Source organism: Phalacrocorax carbo, chromosome 1, assembly GCF_963921805.1.
Source record: "Phalacrocorax carbo chromosome 1, bPhaCar2.1, whole genome shotgun sequence".
NCBI lineage: Eukaryota > Metazoa > Chordata > Aves > Suliformes > Phalacrocoracidae > Phalacrocorax > Phalacrocorax carbo.
The window spans coordinates 86,584,152-86,595,813 of record NC_087513.1 but is presented as its reverse complement, the minus strand read 5'-3'; the positions used below and the strand labels follow the sequence as shown (position 1 = coordinate 86,595,813).

General features: G+C 45.5%; 2 protein-coding genes across 2 annotated transcripts; one reads left to right on the top strand and one right to left on the bottom strand.

The window, feature by feature from the left end:
* Positions 1–1,264: 1,264 nt before the first annotated feature.
* On the top strand, positions 1,265–2,952 carry LOC135311908 (cystatin-B-like; the record flags this gene model as incomplete). The annotated part of the gene is made up of 2 exons (XM_064442679.1): positions 1,265–1,387; positions 2,098–2,952. Coding segments are annotated over 2 exons (252 nt in total), but the record flags the coding sequence as incomplete, so codon positions are not given.
* A 1,219-nt stretch (positions 2,953–4,171) lies between these two features.
* On the bottom strand, positions 4,172–10,274 carry LOC104039335 (cystatin-A). Its single transcript, XM_009503500.2, has 3 exons — positions 10,136–10,274; positions 6,254–6,355; positions 4,172–4,398 (listed from the first exon to the last, which is right to left on the bottom strand). The coding sequence occupies exons 1-3, from the start codon at positions 10,199–10,201 to the stop codon at positions 4,270–4,272; spliced, it is 297 nt and encodes a 98-aa protein (XP_009501795.1). The 5' UTR covers positions 10,202–10,274; the 3' UTR covers positions 4,172–4,269.
* Between the last annotated feature and the right edge of the window lie 1,388 nt (positions 10,275–11,662).

Below are 11,662 nucleotides of genomic sequence, written 5' to 3'. Positions count from 1 at the left end.
AAACTGACACCACTTGCTCCATCCTCTTGACTCGGGGGAAGGGGAGGAGGGAGGACTGAATCACTGTGCTTTCTGGGGCTGTGCCCTTCCTCGCATCCTGGAATGCAAAGTTGTTGGCTGCGCTTTGATTTCCATATGGGAGAAAATACGCGTAGAAAAGCATCCAAACATCATTATCTTCTGACGTACCGTTCATAGCCTGAGGAATTGTAGAGGTGTTACCTCTGAAAGATGATGTGCAGTATGGTCAGGGCTCCCAGGGACAAGACGGTCACTGATGAGCTGTCTTGGAAAGGCGCCAGAGTTTGGTCCTGTACCTTCTCAGTGCTGGACAGGTGGGAGAACATGCCCTGTTGCAGGAATTGTTTCTGTTCCTGCTTCACTCTAGAACACCTGAGCAAGGGCAAACTGGCACTTGTTTTCCCCCAAGGAAGCACGTGGAACTCAGGCAGGAGAGCAAATATATTTATTCCCCTTGAATTTAGGAAGAAGGGGAAGCACACCATATAGCTGGGAAGAGAAAATCTACTCATTGCTGGTACTGTTGCACTGGGAGTGGAGGGAGGGTGACATAATGAGCTGAGCGGGGGTGATTTTGAGACCTAAGAACCACCTTGTACAGTGCCTAGGAATGCTAAAGGAGCACGGGACAGGTCAGGGTAAGGCCAGCAGGAGGTAAGGCCTGGGTAGAACTGCGCTTGCAGCAAGGACTCCCAAGGCTAATTCATATTACTCTTGTGAACAAAGCCTGCTTTTTACCATATAGCCATGACGTTCTAGAGAGCCAAAGCATGGGAAAGAAGAGCTGCAACTCATCTGAGCTCATGCCTCCCCACAGGGTATTGGGCAAGTTATTCTGACTCCCTTGAGCACTGGTTTTGCACGCTGGAAACTGGGATGATATCTCAAAGGGCTTTTTGGTTCTGTCTTAGCTACACAGGACAGGAAGGGAAGCTGAGACATCAACAGGGCAAATCATTTGTCAGAATAAATCTTCTAGAATACCCATGCAGTTCTCTGTTGGAGGCTCCAGACTTGGTGTCAGTCTGTGACAACTGAATCACACCTCTGACTTGGCTTTGCTGCCTGTCTAGATTTCTGGTCTTGCTTTAACACAAAACATTATTCATTTTAATCTTTTAAAAACTTGGAAAAGCAGGAACTCTGTGTCTGGGAATTGAGCAGCAGTGACCTGGCGGGTACAGAGGCACGCTCATAGTGTGGGCCTGAAGTCCTAAGTACTTGAATCTTGCATCAGTCTTAAATAACCTATTGTTTGCTTAAGGTGAAGCCTCAGCTAGAAGAAAAAGAAGGGAAAACATTTGATGTCTTCACTGCAGTGGAGTTTAAAACTCAGGTGGTTGCTGGAACAAACTACTTCATCAAGGTAGAGGACACTGGGCAATGGGATTTTTTTTTCTTTTTAATTAATATATAATATTTGGAAGGGTGTTTTTTTTCTTTACTTACCCACAGAGAGATGCTTATGATTACAACCTAAGAAAAAAAAACCTGGACATTAAAAAAAAAATCCACCCCCACCTCCCAGCTCATCTCTGTGACTGTCTTAAATGGAGATAAGAGTACTTCCCCATTTTCATTACTTCTACTTTTCAGTTATTTTGTGAAACTTGGTTTTGGGGATAACCACACATCTGTGATGCTGAGCACTAACATTGCATTAGGTGAAGTCCAGCTGCGTAATGACGCAGTGCAGCATCAAACCTGCACTGACTCATCCTGTAGCGATGCCACGCACAAAACCAAGCAACTGTGATCAAAGCACGGAAGCGCTGCTTGTGCCAGATAAGATTTTTAGAGCGTTTTGCGTGTAGTCGCTTCTATGCAACTCCGATTCCGTACCCGTCTATTCGCTATCTCAGGCACAAGGAGGATTAACAAGCATGGTAGGACGAGGTGGTATTTCCACAAAGTTGGGACTCACGGTCTGGTTTAAAACAAGACCACACACCTGAGGTGATGGTTTTTCTTACCACCTCTCTGCTTCTCCGTCCTCCAAACACACCAATCTACACCATCCCTCCTGCTGAAGGCTGCTGTTACTCTGTGGAACTCACTGGTTTTCATGCTTTGCAGGTCCATGTTGGCAATGATGAGTTCATTCACCTGCGGGTGTTCAGAAGTCTTCCTCATGAGAATAAGCCGCTGAGTCTCCACAGTTACCAGAGCAGCAAGACTAAGCACGATGAACTGGCTTATTTCTAGCAAGCTTATGTTGTGCATTTCCTTAAGGCTTCTTATGTGCATTTTCTGTAGGCTGCAAAACGTTGATTCCTGTGCCAACAGCGGAGAAAAGGAAGTGTCTGTTGTTAACCTTAATGCTGGAGAAAAACAGTTGCTTTTATGCCACTCCCTTCCTGTGCAATATCTAAATTTTAGAGTCACGTGGCTCTGCTTTCACCTACGCTAATGCAAACCCAAGTAGCTGCGCTGGCTTCAGTGCAACTTGACCAGAACACTGTGGCTGAGTCCTGTTTGTGGACTGCCCTGGCCTGGAAACTGAAAGGAGATTGGCACTCATGTATTTGCAGGAAGGACCAAGAGGAAAACCTGAATCTTTGCTGTGCTGTTTTGCAGCTGTGAGTATATCTGTAGATTTAAATTGTACTATGTATTTTATTGGCAACGACCTGAGGAGAGACTTGAGCTGAAGCGATTCTGAAAGCAAGAGAAAGAGGGGAGTGATGGTCTTTTGAAACATTCCCATGTTTATCCTTTTGCAGCAGTAGGCTATAACGTCCAGTAGAGGGTGTATGAGTTTAAAAAAAAAATCAACAGAAAAAACAAAACCAACCAACCAACCAAACAAACAAAAAAAAGATAAAAGAACAACTTGCTTATTTTCTCAGTCCTAGGGAAAAGTCCTGGAAAGGAACTTGAGCCGGACAAGCATTTCTGCATTGTTAACAATAAATATTTCTCTTGAGTGGAGGTGGCGTGTTTGACTGGTGTTTCACTGTTCTCTTTACTGGTTTTCAATATTGGTTATGTTGCTCAGAGTTTTATTCCATGAGTGTTCTTCATTATCCAGATAACCTTATGTTTATTTTGTATTTTAATTAGAAATACTTTACATTAATCTGGTGAGGGACAAGAAGAGCTTCTGCAGGTATGTCAGCAGCAAAAGGAACGCTTAGGAAGGCGTGGGCCCTCTGTGCTCAGTGGAGCAGGGGACCTGCTGACAGAGGACACAGAAATAGCTGAGGCACTCAATGCTGCCTCTGTCTGGGCCATTAGTGGCAGGACTTGCCTTCAGGAATTCCAGGTCCCAAAGAGGAGTGGGAAAGGCTGGAGAAAGGAAGACTTCCTTCAGCAGAGCTGGACCAGGTTAGGGGAAGACTAACTCAAACTGGATTTAGACAATGCCTTGTTTCATTAATTTGGGAGTGGGGCAGGGGTTGCTGCACTCTGAACTGAGAGGAAACGGCCCGCTTCTGCCTGACGCTGCTGCATGTCCTTGGCCACAGACCCAAGAAACAGCAAGCAGCTTTGAGAGCAGAGGGGATGGCAAACTTACACACGTTATTGGGCTTTTTTGTTGCAGGTGTGCTCTGTGTGAACGTGTAACCAGCATTGCTTAGAAGGAATCTGTTCTGTTTCCTGATTATTGGGGTGGGGGAGTATAAACTCTGCAAAACCCTGCTTTTGCTTTTATCAACCCAAAGAGTGCCCCCCACACACACGCACCCCCCAATATGAAATAGAGGCAGGACGTACCTCTGGCTTATTATGGCCCGTCCTCCCGCTCCTTCAAGGAGCTCATTCCTGCCTCCCCACCCTGGTCCCATACGGTGAAGCTGCACTTAAAAGGGGGGCGGACACAGCTTGGCTTCTCCATTGCCCTGTGCCAGAAACCAGCTGTCTGACTTTCTGAGGAGTGGGCAAGACCCTGTATCTAACGCGCTTAAAGCAAACCCAAGAAGCCACATGCTGAAGTACGTAGCCTGTTATGCCTGAAGCATACTCAGGAGGCCCACGTTTTGTCTTCAGAGGATGCCTGACTCTTTTGGAAAGAGGAGCTGAAAAGGGTGTGCTCCGTCTTGCACCTATAGTACCTCAGGTGGGAGAAACAGCCTTGAATAGTATTTCAGACCTACATGAGCTTTAGCCATGCAGCAGACCTAGAGATGACACACAGTAGATTAACAAATAGCTTTCAAAACTTATTTTATTTTCATGCATTTCCTGATGACACAGGCAGAACCCACATGCGACTTGGCAGAAGTGAGGCACCATTCCTCATTGTGTCTAGAAGTAGACCAGAGGATCGTCTTTGGTTTTGCCGGTTTGATAACCATCAAGCCTGGGACTTTCATGCTTATAAGGAAGGCTCTGAAACACCCTTAGGTGGACATAGTCGGCATCGGCAACTTGGACCTGGAAACCAAAACAGCGGGAAAGTGAGGATCCTGGGTTCAGAGCAGGTTCAAACAAAAGGATGCTCTTTACGTACTTGGATGAATCTCTTTGCTCAGGACCTTAATTTTAGGTCTATTGCCATTTTTACTACAACAGCTCTTAACCCAAGTCTGGATAGTAACTGGTGGCAGAAGCTGTCTACACCGTAATATAAACCTTCAGACTCACATAAACAGAAAATGAGTAGGACTGCTTGGGTGTGGAAGCACCAGAAGGTACAAGAGGAGAAAGGATGCCATCAAAACTTATGTAGGTCATCAAGAGTCATGATTTTCTGAGGCTTGCATTTTATCTCTGATAATAAGAGGAGATCCTGTGACACGGGTAAACTTTTTTTTTCATATTGAAATGTCAAAACTTGAAATATGTTTGGAAGTCCAAATCTGCATGCTGCGGTTTTTATGAAGAGAGCACTTCTAAATGGTGGGCTGGTGTTACGATGGATTAAAAGAAAATTAGGATTTTGCGCAGCATATAGAGTATAACAAAACAATCTTGAAGTTGGAGAGTTGAAATGTTTGCTTTGTAAAAAGATGCTGCAAGTAAATGAATGATTCTTACGTTTTCTCCATAAAAACACCTGCCTTCTGTCAATCTGATATCAACATTTGCTAAGGGAGCAGTTGGGCAATGTTAGAAACTCATACATTGTACAAGAATCACCTGTGTACCAATGAATAATCAGGAATATTCATGTATCGTGAATAATAATTCAAAAAAATGATGCTTTAATTGAGGAAATAGGTAGCCTGTCAGTACCTGGCGCCCACAGAGCAGAAATAACTGTTAAGAGTGTATTTTAAGGAAGATCCTGGGAAAGAAGGTGGTTTGGCAGCACCTGTCCTCCCTGGGATTAACTAAATACGAGAAGCGTGGAGCAAATGCTCATAATGTCCCTCTGCAGAATAACTATCCCCCAAACCCTACCTGCCCATTTCTTTAATAAAAAGATTCTGACCCTTGTCAAGGGAGCGTATCCTACCAGGCATACGTCTGCACACACACGGCGTTAAGATAGAGCAGTCACATGCAATGTTGGCTCTACTTCCAGAAAGCCAGCCTGCCGTTAAGCAATGCTTTCCGGCCTTCACTTGCAAAATACGCTCAGCAATTTCTTATGCGTTACTTCACAGAAAGCTGCTCAATCCATGGGTAAGATTTTCTAGTAGAGGATGAACGGTGCTATCAGAGGGCTCCAAGTTAAGCATTACTAATCCTTCCTCCACAAAAGAAAGGGGTTTTTGAAAACATAGAAAGAACTAGCAGGCGAGCTGTACCTTTGCAGCACGTGACACGGGACCAAAACATCAACACGCACGCTTGCATGCAAAACTAGTCAGCTGGTGTATGAGGTGCTTCCATTACTTTTTTTTTTTTTTTTTTAATTAAATTAAATTCACTCTAACTCTCCATCAGATCCTCAGGCTGACTTCAAATTCATCATAACAAACACAGTTGGAGGACACAGAGGCAATAGGAAAGCTGCTTTGCCTTGAAAGGAAACAGGAGAGAGCAGAGTTATGACTAGTTTAAATAATTTGAGCTGATAAGGCAGTCTATAGTCTTGAAGTGAGATGATCCCAAGAAACTTACCATTCACATCTGAAGAAGCACAGTGCATGTTTTGTAAGTTTTTTTATTCCTGTAGTGCCAAACAGAGGAATTTTAGAAGCCTCTGGAGATAGCCCCTAACTCTGTCAGTCACGTCAGATGGTTTTCTACTACATTTGCTTCTCTGTCTTGCTATAAGCCACTATGCAAGTCACCTATACTGTTTAACGGCAAAGCATCCCCTCCTATAATACATACAAACCTTAATAAAGTAGTTTATCCCAGCAACCACCTGCGTCTTAAATATTATGGCTTTAAAGATCCCATATGTCCTGTTCACCTTATTTTCCAATTCCGCCTTCACCTGGAAAAAGAAAGGGAAAAATGGTTGGCAGGTTCATACTTAGGCTTTTCTTGCACAACTACCACTCCAGTTTTCATCCTTTCAAACAATCGCCCTCAATGAAATGAACCCAGAACCCCCAAAATAATTCTGTTTACACCAGGACCTCCAGCCCTCTTTCCTAGCATTGCCTCCTCCAGCATTCTTCAAAATCCTGTCAGAATTAGACTTCCTAGCTGATTTCCCCCTGCCCCAAAAGCTGTCCAGCTAACTGCCTCCCGCTCGGTACAGGGAAACTGCTACCTGCTGCCCTTTAAGTTCTTTGTCAACGTAGCTAGGTACCAAGCCATGCTCCCTAGCAGGGTACACCCTGTGTCAACTGCACCGTTACACAGCGGTGCAAGTCAGCCCCCCTCGCCAGGAACACCTGCGCCCACGCCAGTCAGCCTGGGAGGCTGCGGACCCCTGCTGTGTTTCACAGCCTCAGACGTGCACTCCATCTGTTTAATGTTCTTCTTTAGGGGCTTGCAATAAACAGGGTTATCTGAGAGTACCAAGACAACCACCTGATCAAGTAGTTCCTGAAAGTTATTCTAGTGCTTGTGGAAGCCCTGCAGATCAAGCTGTGATTTACATCAGATATGTCCTTAAACATCTAGGAGTGGGCAAAATACAAACAGCTGTAATAGTTACAGTGGTCCAGGACTAAACTATGTTTGTCCATCTCCCAAACTGGAAGTACGACCTTTGGACTGTCAGCCAGAAATCAATCCCAGACCTGCATAAACATCATTAGTCCTTTACTACGTAGCAGCTGCAGATATTGTCGTTCCAGAAGAAACAATGCTCTGTGCTGACAGCATTTATGCTCACACCTCAGACAGATGTGTTTATACACAGTACCCAGTTTAAGCCCTGTAGATTTCAAATACGCACAGTTCAGACATCTACAGCCTTTTTACATACATATTAAGCAAAAAAAAAAAAAAAAAAAAAGGGGGCAACAGTTTCTCCAGAAACACACAAAGCGTAGGGCAAGTTTTAAGTTCACCAGCAATCGCAGTGGTACTGTCAGAGGTCAAATATTTGTATAATTACTAGGCTGAAAGAGGAGTGGGGTAGCAGGGGAGGCAGCTGTGAGCAGCAGTGAAAGGCCGGCCCGGTGTCTGAGGCATCATGAGCTATGTACCAGGGTAACAGTGTTTTACTACAGTCCTTTGCACCTGATGATACAAACTCCCTCGAGAACGGCAGCTGCACCGACTGTCACCTGAAAACTGACTTCTGTTACCTAGGAAGCACAAACAGTATTTTGCACGCTGGGTAACAGCCCCTCCTCTGCACGTGGCACCCATGCCGATGGCCACGCAGGGCAGAGGCATTCCCAAAGTCGGGCAGGGGAGCGCAGTGTCACTCGGCAGCCTGCTCGGGCAGCCCCTGAGAGGAGCCAGCAGCACGTCAGCACTCCTCACCACCCACCTGCTGCTTCTATCCCAGGGAACCAGCAGCTATACTTTCAACTCAGGAGCTGCTAATTCTAGCAAACCAGGGAAACTTCAATTACCAAACCCTTTCAGCTGTCTGGGGGCTCCTAGCATGCTCCTAAGCAGCATCTTTTGGTAGATATTATTCAGAACAAAACAAAGCCCGTTCTCTCCCATTTTACCATCTGCCACAACATTCCCCATTTGTTATTTACGGACAGAGCCTTCAGTAAAATCAGGCAGGCGGACCGCTCCTTAATCCTCAGATGGAGAAAGATATCGTTCCTAAGCTCTTATCTAACAGCTCCTTAAACCCAAAACATTCCTCCGTTTTAGGCAACAGCCGTAAAACAAGGAGACCGAATATATAACATTCCCCAGCTCACTAAGGATTAGACTAGACACCAGGCACAGGTGTAGGTAAGTAATCATGTAATCCCAAGAGCAGATAGACCATGGCCATCCCAAAGTCCGCAGATGCTCTTCACAACTTCACTCAAACCAGATGACTTGCTTCTCTGCTTAGCAGAGTGTAAAATCCCACAGAATTGCATCATTAAAGGGCGACACCGTTACATGGCTGGAAGCAGGGCAGGATTGCCCCAGTGTAAGGTTTGTATCCACAAGAATTTTTCCCTTAGCGAACTATACCAAAGCCTCTACAGCGGAGTGTGTTCTTTTTCCAAGGAAAAGGACCAGGGAGAGCTCTCTCTCCTGTGCTCAGCACAAGGCAAAAATTTCACCTTGCAGAAAACAAAGAGCAAAGAGTAAATTGTTTTCGTTTTCCAGAAGTTACTGAGAATGGAAGAATACTAAACATGAAGAATGTGAACGCCTCCCTGAGTTAGCCAGGCCAGCACGGGGGAAGTGAACGCGTGGCTCTGCCCAACACAGAGTGTAAAAACTAAACAACGAGCAAAAGAATTTTGAAGAGAATAGTGGGCTTCAGCTAGCTTCAATCCCTCCTGGCGACTCCGGATGCCCAGTGTCGTGACGTGAGCATATTACAGAGAGCAGTAGTGGAGATCACACCGGTATTGTGATTGAACTGTGTATTGGATTGCTGTATTTTGCTAAGAGTAACTTACTTCTGTAGTGTGTCACCAGTACATTTGTATCACTCTGCTAAATCAGAAACCTCGTGCAACATCACATATCTTCAAGTAAGTAAAGCTGGTATTAAATATTATACCCTCCACACGTGGAGAATCTAAAAGAACCTGGTCAGAGTACTGGACTCTTGACACCAGCCTACACAACCTATTTACAGAGCTCTCCTGGTAGCCTGCCCCTCCACATGCACAGCCCAGGTCACCTTAGTCTGATTTCATCACTGCATGGTCTTAGCCTGCAAGGTTGCGGGAGATGTGGAATGGTGCTGACGCAAACTCTGTCCTCTGCGGCACAGCAAAGGAGGGAGGTGGGAGCCCCGCACGCACAGGCATCTGCAGCAGTATTGGCCAACATGTCCAGCCCCACTACTTCCTGGTTTTGTTTCCTCAAGGAGGAAGTAAGTTATGCTTTGTGCAGTTGCCAAAGGGGGAAGAGTTCATCTTTCAGGACTGGGAGGGTGAAGGACCTTTCCCATGCTGTGGTGTTTCTGTCCCGCTCCTCAGGGTGCACTTCATACTCTCTTTTAAGAGTTCGGCACTGCAGGGCATTAGAGGATCTGCAGAGGCGGTGTTCATACAGCTGCTTCTAGGACAGGCCCGCTGCCTGCAACCAACCACCACGGCAACTGGGCTCATCCTGCCTGCCTTGCGCCAAGCCCACCTTGCCCCACTGGCTCACCAGCAGCCCCTGCATCACACCTGTGACTCCAGAAAACACTAGACACCAGCAGACAACATGCCATTTATCCATAGCCTTGTCCTGTATCTCTCTTTTCTTCAGTGGATACCACCACATGGTTTGTCCTACCCAAGTCCTTCAGTGAGGAATTAATTCTACCAGGTACAGTCTTCTCCCTTCAAATATACCACCTTTAATTTCAAACAAGCAACCTCAGCTCTGGCACAGTAGAGCTTGCCTTTGAACCACACGCAAACGTTAACTGAAGGTAGCCAGTACTATGCCTGGCTGTGGACAAGGATGAGGCAGAGAAAAGGAGGTTTGTCTCGATCTTACCGGTACGCTGCCTGTGCAGAATGCTGAGAAAATACTTACTGGCAATCAAGAGGATTCCCATTTTCAGCACTAGCTTCTTCAGTTGAAACACTGGTTCAGTATCACCACCTGGTTTCCCAGCCTTTGCACAGGCTTCAGGGCTCAGACCTTTGCACACAGAGACTTTGGCTTTCAATAGATTGCAACTCACCTCATCAGCAATACCCTGGACTTCTGGAGTAGCAGGCTGGGCCTCAGTTAAGCCCCCAGGCACCATAGTGGCAACTAACTTCTCTAAAATGATGTGTGGTTCTGAAGAAGGAACTTCAGCGCAGTCTGAGCAGCGTCACCAGGTATCGCATATATATACACACATATACATGTGTCATGGAATCACATGACTTGTAACATACAGAGCCTACCTTTATTGAGCTGGAGAAAGATAAATGGGGGGAAAAGGGGAAAGCAATGTAAAGCACCGATAGTGTTAAGAGTAAATGTGAAAAGCACTTATCTGCTTTAACTTATCTGTTAGGTTATCTTAACTGTATATAGCTCCACATCAATAAGAAAAGCAAACAACACCCTCCAGCCACCCACATCTTAAGACAGTTGGTTTGGCCTGGAACTAGAACCTCTCGCCTCTCCACTCATGTGCAGATGACTAGTCTGTGCACATAGGCAACTAAAGTCACACCCACTGTTTCCCAACACCATTCAAGATAAAAAGAAAAGCAAGCATTAATTTCCCGGGTGCAATCCCATTCAACCTGTATTGACTCAGTATCCTTCCAAGCGGTAAACAGAAGCAGACTGCATTTTACTTTCGGTGACTTTACTTCCCTCTGCCTGGCTAAAAAGGTGCCATGGAAAACACCAGAACCAGAAGGGGAAAAAATTAAATCCTAGGTTCAGGTAAGTACTCTAAATAAGTTATTTCTGCTTATTTCCTACCAAACCTATAGCTGCATTCACGCAATCACGATAGCAACCGAATATGCAGTACCATTTACATTTTTATCAAAACTCTAGTGCCAATTTCCTGGAAGACAAAGCACAATCTCTCTCACTGCAGCAGTCGTGTGTGGACAATAGCTGTTCTCATTTCAGGATACTTATACTTCATACACCGCTGAAATATGTAACATACAGACTATATAGTCAGAAGCATTCATTTGGTAGTTACAGTCACAGACACATGACACAGTCACATTCGTTACTATATACGAATGTACAAAGTTCAAAACACATGCAACCTACTGAGGAAAGGCTAGCAACTGTTAGCAGGCCTACCTGGTAAGGGAGAGCTAACGCTTCAAGATCACAGAAAAACTACTTCCCTTTGGTATTCCTGCCACCCCCCTTCTCCAGCAAATGGGAAGAATGTTGTTCTAGAGCTAGGACCAGAGGAGTTAGCAACAGACCAGACAATTTTTAGTCCCTAAGGGTGGGTACACGGGAGGGGGTGAAATGAGAATATGTGCTGCACGCAGGCAACGTTCTCTTATGAGGACAGGCTGAGAGAGTTGGGGTTGTTCAGCCTGGAGAAGAGAAGGCGGCAGGGAGACCTTACTGCGGCCTTTCAGTACTTAATGGGGGACTAGAGGAAGGATGGGGACAGTCTCTTTAGCAAGGCCTCTTGTGACAGGACAAGGGGTAATGGTTTGAAGCTAAAGGTGGGTAGGTTTAGACTGGATATAAGGAAAAAAATTTTTACTATGAGGGTGGTGAAACACTG